Consider the following 16,402-nt stretch of genomic DNA (forward strand, 5'->3'; position numbering starts at 1 on the left):
AATATATCTAAATAATTTGATTCTAAATTCATACAAGGCAAAGGATAGTAAGATAATGTATATAAAACACAAAGTTTTTTTATTATTAGTTTTGTTCAAATAGTATAAGATAAATTATGTAACAGTATAATGATCAAATTTATTATTAAACGTAATAATTTCATATTTTTGTTTAAATAATTATTAATATATAATGACTTATATTGCTTTTAGATATAATAACAATATTTCTAATATTTTATTTATTATTATTCTGTAGCTTATTTCTAATGTAAATTGTACACTTAATATAAAACTTTATATTTATACATTTTAATTATATATATATATATATATATATATATATCTAGAGCTTTTATATTGAAATTATAATAACATTCACATGTAAATTATATGATTTACACGAATCTATATCACAGATATAAAATATCGTAAGAGAAAATGATAAAATTCACAAATTATAATGTTGATATTATTTCTTTAACTTTCTCTTAAATCTTCAGATAACATGATATTCCAAAGAATATCCACAAGAATTTAACAAATTAAAGATGCTAAAAATATTAAAAATTAGTAATTATATATGTGCAAAAATTTAAATTTATATTAATAAAAATAATTTAGAAACTGTGCAACTTTTGTAAACAAAAATATAATTTCACGAATGTATCGAACTAAAAATCTCGTGATATCCAAAATTCAGATTCAGAAATTAAAATATATCATACATTGAAGATCTAGATCATGTAAATGACAAAGTTACCAATTCCATGATGTTAATTGCTTAGATTCCATTTAACGACTTCTAATGATGATTCTTCCAGATTTCGCCATGTCAAAATGCTTTCAGGTTGTTTCGTTGTTCGGATTCCAGATTTTAAAATACTTTCTACGATGTCTATGGCTTAGGTCTTTCGATGTTTACGTTTCAGGTTCTACGATGTTCCTTCTAGATTGCGTTAAAGTCCCACGATGATCCTCCTCTTCTGCGACGAAATCCCACGACGATCCTCTTCTGCGATGAAGTCCTACGATGCTCCTCTCCTGCGACGAAATCCCACGACGATCCTCTTCTGCGACGAAATCCCATGATGATCCTCCTCTGCGATGAAGTCCCACGATGCTCCTCTTCTGCGATGAAATCCCACGATGATCCCGTTCTGCGACAAAGTCCTACGATGCTCTTCTTCTGCGACGAGGCCTCCACAATAATTCTCTTCTGCGACGAAATCCCACGACGATCCTCTTCTGCGATGAGTCCTACGATGATCTTATTTCACGACGAGATCCTACGATGATCCTTTTCTACAACGAAGTGACGCAATGATCCTCTTCTGTAACAAAGTCCCTCGATGATCCTCTTCTACGATGAAATGCCACGATGGTCCTGTCCTGCGATGAAGTTCCACGATGATCCTTTTCTGCGATGAAGTCCCACAACGATCCCGTTCTGCGACAAAGTCCTACGATGCTCCTCTCCTGCGACGAAGTCCCACGATGATCCTCTTCTGCGACGAAGTCCCATGATGAACCTTTTCTATAATAAAGTGCCACGATAATTCTCTTCTGCGGTGAAATCCCACGACGATCCTCTTCTGCGATGAAGTCCTACGATGATTTTATTTCGTGACTAAGTTTCACAATGACCCTGTTCTGCGGTGAAACCCCATGATGCTCCTCTTCTGCGATAAAGCCCCCATCATAATCCTCTTCTGCGATGAATTTGTTTCATGACAAAGTCCCACGATGATCCTCTCCTGCGGTGAAGTCCTACGATGATTCTCTTCTGCAACAAAATTCCAACATAATCTTCTTCTACAAAAACGTCTAGGATGATTTTTTTCTGATAATGATCCATTATGTTTCTCTTATATTTTTCCACAATGATCTCTTTCTACGATTATCTCTATCCTTTTATTCAATATTTATTCAAAACTGGTAAGCAATGTTTCATATAAATACATATTAAAGAATAATTTTGATAAAAACATAAACAATTAAGTTTTAAATAATTTGAATATAAATAATTAAATATAAAAATTTGGAAATTTTTAATTACCTTTTTTAGAAAAGAGGATATGCTAGTTTGCTGGAACTCTGCTTATACTCCGCATGATACTCTTGGAAAAATTCAATTCCTTGCCACCTCAGTAGGGGTAAAGAAGGACCCTTTATCTCCAATGCAGCAACCCGTGAACGATGAAACGAATGTAGAATCTCATGTACCCACAAATAAGACCTCGATGATCTCAATGACGGCCAACAACAGCAACGTCAAAAACCAACGACGAGTTTGAAGACCAACCACAAACGATGACTCATAGACAATTTCTTTCGTGCCTTTCTAAAACACTCCATTAGCGGGCAAGATTTTGACAAGGAGATAACTCACGTCCAAAACACTTTTTTCTTGCATGACTCCTATGGAATCTCGAGAAAAATCTGAGTTCGAATCACTTCGGGTTTCCTCCATCTAATAATAGGATCATTCAACAATATTCACCAATAAATGCAATCAATCATCCCATAAGATATCCAGAAATCTGCTTTTCAAGCTAACCGGGGCAATCGCTATATAAACTTTGGATCTTTTCTATTGCGTGGTCTATCTGAAATGCTTCGAATATTCTGCAGGATTAGTACCCCCTTCCCCCCTTTCTATGTCACTAACACGCTTATTTCATATATTACAGAGATACACTTACAGATCCGGCATCATATTCTTCAGTTTCCTCTTTTATCACATTTTTAATTCGCTATTTTAATATATTAAAAACTACCTTATAAAGTCATTAAACTTTAACGTCATCAAAGTCCTTTTTCCATTCATCTTCACGCTTTTTCAAACTGATGTGTTCAGCAAAACGATGCCAAAATTTCTCCAACTCCTTTCTCTTGCAAACCTAAAGCTATCTCTTGAAGAGATCCTTATTGAACGAGCTTTTACGCAACGCAGCTTGCTAGCAACTCCTCGCCAGAGTAAATTTTGATGTCTTGCGGATGTTCACTCTCATTGTCCATCTCATTTCCAACAGCACGTCAAACTTTCCTTGCTCACAACCTCAGATACAGCGAGTGATGCATCACGTTGATGACTAATACTTTGAATGATTAAACTATCTTACTCATTTGGTAAACGGAAGATATTTGCAACGAACGGTGTGATTCAAACGACTGCTTTCTGTGAAAAAAGATAAAGTGATATTTGTCCCCCCCCCTCACCCTCTACGCAATGCATAATATATCAGATATTCTTCAAGAGTAAACATGAACATGTTACCTTAATGATAAAGAACGATTTATAATAATACTTTTACGAACAATGTTACCACCGGTACTAAACGTTTTCCTTTCTTCGGGAATTTAAGTTTCGGAGATTCATTATCAATGATTTAGCTTGGATTTTTATGAAACAGTTTTCTCACTGCAGCAGGATCTCCTCTACAAAATAAGACTATTGAAAACACACCTATTACCTGAGTTACCACGTAGTTATCACGATATGATTTTCCTCCGGTTAAATTAAGAGAAATTTAAATGATTTTTATGCATGTGTATGATCCAGGAGAGTGTGTCCTAAATCCTTGAATAATCCTCTCAAGTTGCTCGAGTTGATAAGTCCTTGAATTATCAGAGCCTCAGAATTCTCGAATCCTCGGGGGAGATTATTAAATGCTTAAATTGAATATATTCTTGCAGTCTGAAGTCCTTCTATTTCCAGTAGTCCTAAATTCGTAGAATTCCCGTATGTTTCAGGTTCTCCATGAAGTAATTAATCAAGCACAGGGCGCGACATGAACGAGCATCTCTAGCGGTTTTGAAGACTTCGCATCTTGAAATGGCTCTCGAAGGTCTTCCAAACGCGCTCTCTCCTCATCTCCATCATGTAAATTGGCACGACGTTGCCCTATGACTCATAAGAACAGTGTTTTGCCCCGTCCCCGTATCCCCTTTCAACACTTACATACGCAGGGATCAAGAACCTTAACGTAGAAGAGAACCTCTGTCTCTTATTACCTCCATCGTTTTCACGTAATGTGCGAGTCTTAAAATATCCTCCGATGGGTGAAGGAGTAAAGTGCAGTCTTACGAGCGGTGGATTAGATGTGCAGACATGTCGGGGCCGTTTCTCTAACTTATGAAGGGTTTAGATCTAGCTCTTTCGCGCGTTCTGTCGCCTGCTGCGTGAAACACAAAGAGAACAAAGCCGGACAAAGCAATTCGCCATATACACATAAAATAGATAAATAAAAAGTACAGATATATCACACAAGGAACGATAGTTGGTTACGCTAACGAACGACTCTGTCTCATTCTCTCTTTTGAGCTGTCCACGAAGCTAAATATTTCTTTCGTTGATGGTCAACTGCCTTCTATCCGCCAACCAAGGGTAAGCAATTGCATTCTATGTGTCGTGGTCGTGTGTAATCTCGAACGATTCAAACCATACTCTCCGCTAGTCATCGGTCAGTGCAGGGGCACAAGTTCTTCCGAACGCGCGCAAGTTCTCTGTAGCCAAAAAGATTTCTTTCATTTGTCCCCCCCCCCTCCCCGCTCCCCTTCCCTCCGATCATCCCGTGCAAGGAGAATCACAGCACACAATTATGTTATCAAGAGAAGAGAGTTCAATATGTAAAACATGTTACCGTAAATATCTGAAATCGTGTCGTACCAAAGACCGTCGTTTGCTTTACCGAATAGTATCTCCGTCGAGCGAACAGCTTGGATATCCAGGTGAAATTCGATATCGTGTATATAAAGTTCTGAATTTGTTCCGATTACCGGGCGAATGTGGAAGGAAGTGCAGCACGTCAATTATCGCGAGTGGCAGCTCGATGCTTCCGTCGTATCCTCGTATGACTTCGTACTCCGGTTTTTTTATCTTATGCAATTCCCGTCCTTTTACCCTCCTCGTTTCTCATTCGTACACTTTGAAGCTCCCGACTCTTCAATTTCGACCTAGATTCGATCGGGATAGGTGGTTTTAAATTCGCCTGGGCTGCGAGACGCCTCTGGGACCCCTATGGACAGTCCAGATTCCGAACGCGTGGGAGAGATTTCTCGGTGTGTATTTTTTGGACACTCGAATTTCCCGGCTGTTGGAATCCTCCTCGAATCCTCAGACTCTGGACGACTGATGGAGTCGATACGAAGCTTGCAAAAAAATATCAAGGTGCATCATCTTCCGTCAGAAACGAAATAAGTATTGAACCCTACATGATTCATGATCAATATTACCGGACCGAGACAACCTAATACTTTCCGCACGTTGCCTTTCACGATGCGTAACATATATTTGTGTGCACCCCCTCTCTTTTAGAATTTTGCGCCTTCCGCTTGCTCAGTGTCAGGATCTCAGATCTCTTGACCACCACCACTCACGCGCTCTCCAAACCTCTACAACGTACATTAACGTCCTATCCCGGCCGTGGGTCTCGTCTGCGCTCTCTTTGTGGTTGAGGACGATTGTGATGATCTATGGACACATGGTTACGGCGATGCCCGACACGAGTGTACGACGTACACTCTTCATTTTAAATGAAACTCACATTCACACTTCCGTAAGCAGATTGCTCGCATGCTTACATGCCGAATTATCTTACACTAGGTATACCTGCGACTCTCGAGATTCGGACACCATTATTACCCGTACGTTAATCAAAGAGACTCGACAATTCTGGGCCTGATGGGGAGACGCGTGGCCGACTCGACTAACGAGGGAAGGAAGATTCAGCAGATGAATCAGCCGATCATCATAGCTCTTGTGACTGCCATTTTGATGCGGGTGCCGGGTGCCGAGGCTAATCTCGCTCGCGCCGATTTGATCAGCCTCTAGAAACAAAGACTTTCTCTCTCGCCCTCATACCCTCTATGTTGAGGTAGAATTATACTCTCCTCTATCTCGCTCGCTCGCTTTTTCCGCTCTTACAGATACGTTTTCTAAGTCGACAACGACAGCGGCGTCGCCCTCGCTGGCAGTCGACAGCTTCCGCAATAGCGTGTATTTTCTAGGGTGTGTGTGTGTGCCAGACTGAAAAGGATTGATGGTATTAATAATATGGTGAATATATGAGTAGAGAAAAGAATTAGTTTCATTTTGTTACTTGCAAAAATATGTTTATTTCTTCTGTATTCCTGTAGACAATTTTATTTCACCTAGATTGTCACAATTATACACTTAACCATACTAAATACATATAAAAAGTATCACAACTTACGATGACTTTGGAATGGTTTTCTATAATCAAGAGATATTAAAAAAAGGTATAAAAAAATATCAATTTTGAGATCTCAATCCTAAACAACATAAAGTGCCTCGGAAGTATCAAAGAGCAGTCTTGGAAAGATGCAATGTTTGCTTCACTATTAATAAAATAATTTAATAAAGTAAAACAGTCTTGTGAAAAATTCTCCTGATTTACTGAACTGCAATTATGTTGTTTAGCCCCAAGAAAGCATAATTGCTGTATACTAATGGAATATTACAGATTAATATCACAATGTAAGGCAATATTCTTGGCTATATTCAAGTACACGTCTTGCCCTTTATCTTACGATTAAGCTAAGCTAAAATATTTTAATAAAAAGTAAAATTATTTTCTCCTAAAATATTCTAACGGATAGAGATGAAAAATTTGGTTAAGAATTGTATGACATGATTTTTACAATACTCCTATCTCAAATATGGTTTGATTAGCAAAGTCCAAAAAAAACAAACAAAAAAAGGACTTGTTTCTTTACAGTTTACGAACCATATTGATGACAGAACAGGAATACGAGAATCGGAGTGTATGAGGCTCCTTGCGAGTGAAAGTCCCGAAGTATGGCATCTTGCATCACGGAGAGTTATCTCTAACCCTTATTTCTTTTTCTCTCTTCATCCACATGTATCATCCTTCCATCTCACTGGTGAGACTGCAAGTAAAAAATATCCTAATGTATACCAAGTAACGATGTCGTCGGAAAGATTGCCGTGATGCTGCAAAACATTGTCTGGAACTTGTGAATTCCTATATAGGATGATGATGTTGGCAGTGCAATCTTCTTTCTTCTCTCTTCTTGAATCAGGAACTTTCGATATATTCAGATATTTCAGCTCCATCGAGTGACTAGTAAAGCTAGAGCTGAATATCTTATCACAGTGCTTATCACAGGAACTTTTTGGACCCTTGTGGAACTTTGGTTTCAGTGGAAACGTGCAGAGGTCGCTAGTAGTAGAGCGAGATCTTTTGGTCCAGTAGCCATAATGGTCGCCATAATGGTCACCGTAACGATTGGAAGACCAAACAGCTTTTCCAGTTTCCGCTGTTAGGTTCCACTTGCTTGACTCCCCGATGTCGCGTTGCCAGGTCGCTTCGCCTGCGAACTCGAACAGAGTTTCTGCAAGAAATTGTCCAGAGAAAGGAGATCCTTGTCCTTCTGCTGCCACACGTTCTTCATATTGACGGACCGCTTTGTTCTCTCGAGCTGCTCCTGCTCCGCCATATTGAATGCGCAGCAACTGCCGTAGTCGATGCCCTTGAGGAGCTCCTTTCTGAGCGTCTTCCAACGACGTAACCTCGACAATTGCATCGTCCGCAGCTCGACTTCCGCCGAGTTCGCCGCGTAGGTCAGCATGGCTCGCTTACGGAAATTGCACCTGGAGTCGGTCCTCCTCTTTTTTCTGCGCACGTGGGAAATCCATCTGGATAACAATTCCGTGTTGCTCATCTTACCCACTTCGATTTCCCAGGGTCTATCTGAGAAGTAGTCTTCGGCAATGATCGAGCTGCCCTTGCCCATATTTCTCGAATTCTTCCGGGCTGGCAGCGATGCTCTAATTCCAGGTGACAACACAAGAAAACTGACTAGTTATCTAATACACCAACCTGTATCTCTCGGTTGTCCAGAATGTTCCGTTACTTGCAACGGGCAAACGCGAGCTGCGTATTTAACGATCGCGTGACTCCTGCGACGCTCGCCGAAGAACGCTCGCTGCTCCACGAAATGATGAGGCAGCAATGGCGTACGGAGCTTATATACCCCAGGGAGTGCCACTATGGTGTAACCCTCCGCGGCGCTACACGAAGTAGTCCCTACCTCGTGTCGCAAAATTCGAAAGAGTCTCGCAGATTTTCAACGAGTTAATAGCACGATTTCTCAATTCAGAACAAAGGACACCTCTCGAGGAGATATTGGACACGAATGAGCATTCGTAGAACAAAAGTCAAAGTGACCGAGAAAGTAGTCCCGGCGGAGGAACGTGTGCGGCCATAGACGATGGCCATTGCGCATGCGTAATGCGTCATCGATGGCGCGATTGCACGTGATTGGACGTGAATGAACTGTGTGACTTCACACTCGTACTTAGAAAAATAATAATTCACTTGGAATATTTTCAAAGAACTCTTTTCAAGCTGGAATATTTAAATTATTCATAATATCACCTTAAATATCAAATTAATAATTAATAAAATATTTTATTAAAGAAGATCGTGAAAAAGTTATTTTCATATTTCACATGTGCGACATCAACAAAGCGTTAAAGTGAGAAGAGTATATTTTTTCTCACTCTAACTTATTGCACAAGTTCAGCAGTGCAACGATAAAGAAACAGACCAATGGTTTGCTATACATCACACGTCCCTGGGTGGAAGACTATAAAAAAACGCGTGCGTAGTTATTTTTATCCTAGGCATCCGAAGGTCTCGCTTCTTCTTTCGTTGCTTATTCGTTCCACTTTTGGAATTCCCAAATAAAGAATTTAAGAGTACTGCATTTTTGAACAAAATACACTTTTCTTTTAATAATAATCCTGCAATTATTGTGCTGTCACAGTCGACAATATAAATGTCTGGCATAAAATGACGTATGCAGCTATACATAACCTAGAGAACTCATATCTGAATTGAAAAATATTTGCAACGTTCTACAACGATTAACATGTTTAATTTATACGGTGCGAATTGCTGCGAACTTTGAAACTTGAAGTTGGAGGCGTATTACAGAAGATTTATCTACAGAATAAAAAATTTTTAAATACTTTGGACTTTGTATCTTTATTTGAAGAGTAGTAAAAAAGATGAATTTTAAAATTTAATATGCATATATGTGCAAATATATATGCATATATCGTACGTCTCACGCTTATGAAACTGTTAAAAGTATAATTACTATTTTATACATGAATATTCTGTTTGCAGCAAAATATATAGTATAATACATGAATACTATAAGAAAATATTCTTTTTCCTATACTTTTCTCCGTAGTTGGCATTATTTTTAGATCTCATAAATTTTGTAAGAATTTTTTTATATACAGATACTCAAATAAAATATAAAATTATATTAGGTACCGAACTTAATGTCCGATTCTCACGAATAAATGGCACCAGCGACGAATGCTGTTACAGCGCCTCTCTTCTTGGCGACAGCAGAGCCCGTCCGCACGCTGATTGGATGAAGCGAGTCATCGCGTTCAAGAGAGTAGTCTAACTAATTTTTCTTCTATGGTCTTGCGAGAAACAGCAGTAGTGTGCACAAGTGTGCGTCATTGTGCTACATGCACGCGACGGAGTTTCCACATGTTTTTTTTACGCACGCGAACGTCAGGATTTAGCTGACGAAAGGAGTGATCCTTAGTGCGGCAGGCACGTACGTGTGCACGCAATTGACGAGAACGTTTACAGGTAACGCTGCAAGATGAGTAAGAAACGGAACAGACAGCCAGACGCGAATCCGGATGTCAGTGAAGCCTCCACCGAGTCCTGCGAGGAAACGAGCACAGGTTAGAAACGTAGACCCAAATAGAGCATCTACCTTTATAGGTCACTGCCTTCCAAAATTCAGAGGCCTTTTCGTACGTCATTGTCATTACTTCTCAGGTTCTTAACCTTTTTGCTGTACATTCTAAATCCTCTAATTCTTGGATTTCTAATTTTTCTTGTATTTCTTGCAATCTCAGATTAAAGAAAACAATTGAACAAATTGAAAATTTAAAAGTATAGATACTCAGAAAAGTATAAAAAAAAAGAATTTTATAATAGATTTTTTAAAATATTCAAAAGAATCTAGAAATTTAAAATTTAAAAACGTCAACATTTTAATATCCGATGCTAGCTACTGTATAATTCATGTATGCATTCAAAGTACAAATTCTAAACTCTCTGAGAACTAGGACTTCTCAGCATTTGAGTATGTAAAAGTACATTCATAATTTAGTAACAACGTGTGACACATTTAAATTATTTATGGAATATCCATTGCCATGCAGGACAAAGAAACTTCATGCTCAACAGACTTAGGATTACGTTTGACTAAATTATGTTACTTTGAAAGTCCATTCATTCTAGCTTGAAATTGTAAGACAGAAAGATGTGCTTTGTGAATATTTTGTGAAATATTCTGTAATTTTCCCTTAGAGATACAGTGATACTCTACATTGTGTCAGATTTTTAGGTCTTATCTTATCTTATCCATGCTGCATAATTTAAAAAATTTTAATATTTTTGGTCTGTAAAATAAAGATAAAGCTTAAGATACACGTAAAGTTCTCTTCCATAAAATTCTATAATATTCTACTTGATTTTATATCGTGATCTCAATTTTAACTGTTAGCAGGTGTAAAATGTCAGCATATAGTAAAAGCCATCAACCTGAACAAAGTGAAGAAGAACCTAAAGAAAGCTAGCATAGTGAGCGAGTGTTCTATGTGCAAGAAACTGGAAGTGGATTCTAAAGATACAGAGGAGACAGTAAATAAAACATGCCATTTTGTTGAAACACATTTCAAATATTGAGATATAATAATATTGAGATCTAACTCCAAGTTGTTTGAATGTGCAGTACACCGTCTCCAGACCGCTGTGGATCTGTCTTCAATGCGGCGAACAAGGTTGCGGCAAGGAGCAGGAACAGCATGCCTTGGAGCATTATAGGAAACCTCACAGCGACAGCCATTGCATGGTGACGGACACTCATCATTGGAATGTTTGGTGTTACCAGTGCGAAGCTGAAGTTCACCCTAGTAGCAGGTGTGTTAACATGTTACAATAAATTATATTATATAAAAATATCTGTTCTTACATTCACAAATATATCTATCGTTTCGCTTCTCTTTCCTGGCAGGAAGAAGTTGTTGGAGACTGTGGAGTTCATCAAGAAGTGTGTCACTATGCCGCAAGTACCTCAGCAGTCGAAAACGCCAGCGACTCAGTGCCAAAAAGAGATCGTAGTTGATGTACAAGAGAAAGAGAAGCATAAAATGTTAAACAATCTTCCCAAAGTTGGTGTACGTGATAATCTATTGTCCTTTTTATCCAAGTTCATTTTTAATACTCTCTCTAGATTTCTTTAATATTATATATGTGATACGTTGTTTAACCGCTGCAGGGTTTAGCCAACTTAGGAAATACTTGTTTCTTCAACGCCGTACTCCAGTGTCTAGCGCAGACCCCTTATCTGGTAAAGGTGTTGGACGATTTGCGTTTGCCTGGGCAAAAGTTCGTCTTGCCAGGTGGAAAACACAAGCCTGTCAATGCCGAAGAGGAAGTAGAACTGGTACGTTCGACTATCTATTAGTAAATAATTTTGTGTACACCTCTTTATTTTATTTCTACATTTATTTTTATTTTACCCCATTCGTAGCCGCCAATCGAAGGTACCTTAGAACGATGGGGCAGTTTCACATCGATCCTGTGTGAGACTCTATCAAAGATGCAGAACACCAATGGTCATCAGACGTACACGCCTTTGAATCTTCTTTGCAAACTCAGGAAAAAGACTACGCAGTGCGTGGATGGAGGTCAGCACGACTCGCACGAGTTTCTTCGTCATTTGCTGGAAATCGTGCGCAATGAGGATCTTCGAGTAAGCGGAAAAATTCTCTTGCTTATTTTTCTAAATTCTAAATGTTTCCTGGTAATGCTAATGATTAATTTTACCTCCTAATAATGTTTCACACTTGAAGTGATGTCAATATTATTTATAATTTAGATTACTATAAGCTTACTTGATACATTTCACGTACAATAATATCAAGATTTATAAAAATTTAAATAATATAGAAAAATTGAAATATTTTATACTGCTATTTGCAGAGATATCAGAGCATAATTCTAAAGGAAGTCGGTCTAAGCGAGAAAACCAAGCCAGACTGCGTCGAGACGGGTTTGAAATCTCGCGTTAAATTCTATGGTAATCAAGCCAGCACGCGATTGCTTGGGCCAGAAGCGGTATTCCGCGGAGTGTTAGTGTCGACTCTAGAGTGTCTGGACTGCCATCATTCGTCGCAACGTACGGAACCGTTTCTGGATTTGAGTCTGCCCGTCACGGCGGATAAACCGCAACCTCCGCTCTTAAAGTAAAGAAAACATTATGTTTTAATATGCATGATAATTTTATTAATTTTATAATACAACATGCTGTCGTTTTTTGTTCGTAGAAGGAAGAATAATGAGTTCGAGGATACCTTTGACATGATGAACATTCAGCAACGCGATTATCAAGCCACCGATATACCGTGGAAGCAACTGAAGAAGGAGAAGAAGGCAGCCAGAAAGAACCGAAAGAACAAAAAGCACGAGGATTATAGCAACTCGAATTCTGCATTAACGGAATCGAATAATCCTACGGTAGAAAATAACGACAACGTTCTGAAGTCAGGTACAACATGTTTATCTGCTTAACAACATCATCTACTTATTTTTTGATTACCAATTACCACAGAGAATAATTTATAATTCTTAAGTTAGCTTTTGCGTAAGTGATACGGAAGAAATTTTACTTGCAGAAGAAAGCGATGCCGACGTGGAAGACAACATTGAGGTGGACAACTCTCATCCGGAAGTCGGGGAGTCTGGTTACAGCTCGGAAAAAGCTTCCGCCGTTGCCAGTCCGATCTCTCCCGCCGATCACCTTCACCTTCAACCGAGCAATGATCTTAACAATGACGTCGCTAACACAGCCAGTCTGGAGGACGGTAATCCGGACAGCAATCTGGACCCAGCACAAGTTAGACACCCAGCGAGCATTAACACCTTAACTAGTCCTAGTCCAACTGACGTGTCGATGACGGACTTGACTCAAATCAGGATGCCGTCCGAGAAGACTGACAGGAACGTTGGCGCAGCCAGCTCCGAGAACGAAGCGTCAGCCGCCGCGGCGTTGTCCACCTCCATGATCGTCAACTCCGACATTACGAACTCCGAGGTGTCCACTGCGAGTTTGAGCAGCTCGGCCGCCTCCAAGGAGAGCCCCGTTAGCCCCGTGAACGGTGATGAAACTGGGGAAAGGTCGGATATTTAAACGTTGAGGCGTTCGGAACATATCTAGATTATCTAGTAGCGTTTTTTGTTTCTAAAATTTTGAGATCAGACTCTCTGTTGAAACTCCCATGCTTGAACTGTTCAAGATTGTGAAAAATTACTTTGTGTTTTTACAACTTGTGTTGAACTGGACGTGGCATTTCCTTAGATTGGACGGTGTCGAGGCATGGATGACGACCGCTCTGTCCAAGTGTAACAGAAGGAAGTACAATAACGGCACTTCCAACGGGGACGATCCTGAGGAGCAGGATCTGTGCAATGAAGTTGGCGATATAATGGCTGGAATGTCCCGACTAGGGATCGCCGGACACCAGTCACCCAGCCGTTACGCAACCAAGGAGGGCGAGTGTTCGGTGGAATCGTGCTTAAATCAATTTACCGCGCTAGAACTTATGACGGGAAGCAACAAAGTCGTGTGCGAAGCGTGCACAGCTCGCGAGAAAAAGGTAATTTATGAGAGAGAGAAAAGCAGCATTTTGTGCGAATGAATTGACTGCAAGAAATACTGAAGATCAATTTGTTTGCGCGAGCCGAAGTCGATAATCCATTACACTTTTATGTTTCCAGACTCAGCAGAGCTCGTCGAAGATGGTGTGTACATCGAGCACCAAACAGTACCTTATCTCCGAGGTACCTCCAGTGTTAATACTGCATCTCAAGAGGTTCCAAACACAGAGAGTCGGCTTCCGTAAGGTTCTCAAGCATGTATCGTTCCCAATGTTGTTGGATTTGGCGCCGATCTGCAAGGGCCACAAGAAGCCTCGAGTTTATGCGCTCTACGGAGTTGTTGAACACAGTGGGACTGTTCATGGTGGTCACTATGTTGCTTATGTTAAGGTAGGTTACGTTCGCAGCATTACCAAACTTAAAACTGTTGAATTAGAATATTCGAGATTACGTATATAACAATATAGGACATTTATATTAATAACAAAAACGTTTTCGTTGTATAACAAAGAAAGGAAATGCATTTTTCAATATTAATAATGAAATAATAATAATTAAAAATTTTTTGTTATTAGACGAGACTGCCGTTATCGCCAGATGATCCGCGCTGGAATTTCCTTCCCAAAGATAAGAATCCGAAAACGGGCGAGGAATCGAGTAGCTCGAGCTCGGATACGGAGGGAGAGGAAGCGTCAACGAAAGCTACGTCCGTTGTAGAACCACCACCAGGAAGATGGTATTATGTGTCGGATTCTCGGTAAGTTGCTTATTATTACACCAAATTCGTTAGAGAACGATCATAATTTATCGATAAGTTATCGATAATTTATCGAAAGTTAATCTTATAAACTGAAAATTTGTAAAATTAACGACAAAAATTCTTATCTGCTTTTAAAGAAAAATCTTGTGTTTACGATATTGAAAACGTTATGTAAAACGTCTTATTAAGAAGATGTAATAAAAAGTTTCCAATCCTTTTTACTCATTATTTCGTTTAATATGATACAAAGAAAATGTGCTTTTTTTCTTTATACTTATAATGTAAAGTAAGTATAAAGAAACAGTTCTCTACACTTGTTCTTTATTATTGTATTCAGTTTTCATAAATTCTTATCTGTTTCTCTTGCAGAGTATCGGAAGTAGATGAGAACACAGTGCTGCAGAGTCAAGCATATCTCTTATTCTACGAGAGAATTCTCTGATTCCTCAGAGGAAGCGAAGCGAAACAGACTCGAAAATTATGAGAATCGCGTTCGTTCACTTTCGATTTCGAGAACGAAAGAAATAAAACGAACTTTTAATCAGGTTCTTCATGCAATGTTTAGTATATCATATCGCGCGTTATCAAATGTACGATCAGATGTAACTAGTATGATATACTTGATTATATGTACATTCACAAGAACGTTGCAATCTATTAGAGATATCGCAAATTGAACTGTTTCTTACGGTCAGGCAGTGACAAAACCGCGAGTGAAGGGTCTCCCTTTTTTTTAGTAATTTTTGTAAAAGGAAATAGTTTGTGTGTGTAAAATCTGAATTTTCAGATTTATCGAAGTTTTGCGAAATTTTGAGCATCGAAAGCGAAACCGAGGTTACTTTGCGACATTTTCTTCTTTTTTAATCGAATAACATATTGGCAAGAACGAAATTGTCCTGACTTTAATGGGTCTGCTTGAAAGAAACTGTAAAAAAATTAACATGTTTGATAAAAATGGAAAGAATAAATGTATAATAAAAAGCGTACTTCTATCACAAAGTAATTTTGGTTCGTAGCGTGTTATTTTCTTGCAATCAATTTATGATATGGAATGTGAAATGCTCGTAACAATAGGACACTTATAAGTTATATATTATTATATTTTACGTATATATCATTTTATGTGCAAGTTGAGGTTGAGAGAGCTCGAAGCCTTGTAAGGCGCGATAGGCGTAATTTATAAATTGGAGCGAATATTTGATATTGATGAAACGCCACGAGAAGAGAATTCTTTCAATAGCGTACTTCGACTATGATAAATACTAGATGATCATGTTCGACGTTGAAAACAACTTATCATGATTACAATTGTTTTATGATTATTTGTAATATTTTACGTGCATTTTTTAAAGAGAATATATTTACGTTGCGTTACGTATTCATAGAAATATGAAAAAAACCCACAATGGTCGTTGGTATTAAACAATTATTTGTATGCGAACTGTGATATTAGTGTTTACTGTATTCAAAATATGCTATTACGAAGGAAATCTCTGCTGTGCGTGTGTTATGATCAAACGAGCCAAAAGAGAAACCACCTCCATTGCGTTCTTAACGTAACGTAACGATGTACACGTGATTGCATTTATAATAAACTTATTGCGATGATGGATGTCTTTGTCTCTTCATACATCCCTTTTTCTTTAACTTCGTTATGCTTAAATTTTTTCACAGCTACAACCCCCATTTTTCATTATCATTGTTTCATTATTAATATTAAAAAATGAATTTCCTTTTTTGTTGTACAACGAAATAAAAATTTTTGAAAGAAAAGTTTAAGATGGATTGTGTGTACGTTTACAATAAAATCAATCATGTACAATAAATTCTTCTTGCAGGCAATCTTAAGATTTGGAGCTTCATTGTTAGATGTGTTAAAATTGCAAAAGAC

At 38.6% G+C, this 16,402-nt stretch overlaps 2 protein-coding genes across 3 annotated transcripts; one reads left to right on the forward strand and one right to left on the reverse strand.

Annotated features, from left to right (window-relative positions):
- Positions 1–6,103: 6,103 nt before the first annotated feature.
- LOC113562327 lies at positions 6,104–7,862 on the reverse strand. The gene has a single exon (XM_026971485.1). It carries the CDS (start codon positions 7,780–7,782, stop codon positions 7,309–7,311), a length of 474 nt encoding a protein of 157 aa, XP_026827286.1. The 5' UTR covers positions 7,783–7,862; the 3' UTR covers positions 6,104–7,308.
- A 1,633-nt stretch (positions 7,863–9,495) lies between these two features.
- Positions 9,496–16,117, forward strand: LOC105279790 (ubiquitin carboxyl-terminal hydrolase 45). Of its 2 annotated transcripts, none has more exons than XM_011339813.2 (13): positions 9,496–9,766; positions 10,597–10,733; positions 10,825–11,012; positions 11,107–11,269; positions 11,371–11,538; positions 11,626–11,847; positions 12,078–12,340; positions 12,422–12,642; positions 12,770–13,271; positions 13,453–13,750; positions 13,872–14,141; positions 14,327–14,508; positions 14,881–16,117. In XM_011339813.2, exons 1-13 carry the CDS (start codon positions 9,682–9,684, stop codon positions 14,951–14,953), a joined length of 2,772 nt encoding a protein of 923 aa, XP_011338115.1. In that variant the 5' UTR covers positions 9,496–9,681; the 3' UTR covers positions 14,954–16,117. The 2 variants fall into 2 exon arrangements, with proteins under 2 accessions (XP_011338115.1, XP_011338116.1); XM_011339814.2 differs by having other exon boundaries at positions 10,600–10,733.
- The last annotated feature ends 285 nt before the right edge of the window (positions 16,118–16,402 follow it).

Source organism: Ooceraea biroi, chromosome 7 (assembly GCF_003672135.1).
Source record: "Ooceraea biroi isolate clonal line C1 chromosome 7, Obir_v5.4, whole genome shotgun sequence".
Lineage (NCBI taxonomy): Eukaryota > Metazoa > Arthropoda > Insecta > Hymenoptera > Formicidae > Ooceraea > Ooceraea biroi.

Bases quoted from the DNA above. Each gene is read 5' to 3' on its own strand.
- LOC105279790 (XM_011339813.2), top strand. From the start codon at position 9,682: ATGAGTAAGAAACGGAACAGACAGCCAGACGCGAATCCGGATGTCAGT. The intron at 11,848-12,077 runs GTAAGCGGAAAA...TGCTATTTGCAG, and splicing joins TGCGCAATGAGGATCTTCGA to AGATATCAGAGCATAATTCT. The intron at 12,341-12,421 runs GTAAAGAAAACA...TTTTGTTCGTAG, and splicing joins CCGCAACCTCCGCTCTTAAA to AAGGAAGAATAATGAGTTCG.
- LOC113562327 (XM_026971485.1), bottom strand. From the start codon at position 7,782: ATGGGCAAGGGCAGCTCGATCATTGCCGAAGACTACTTCTCAGATAGA.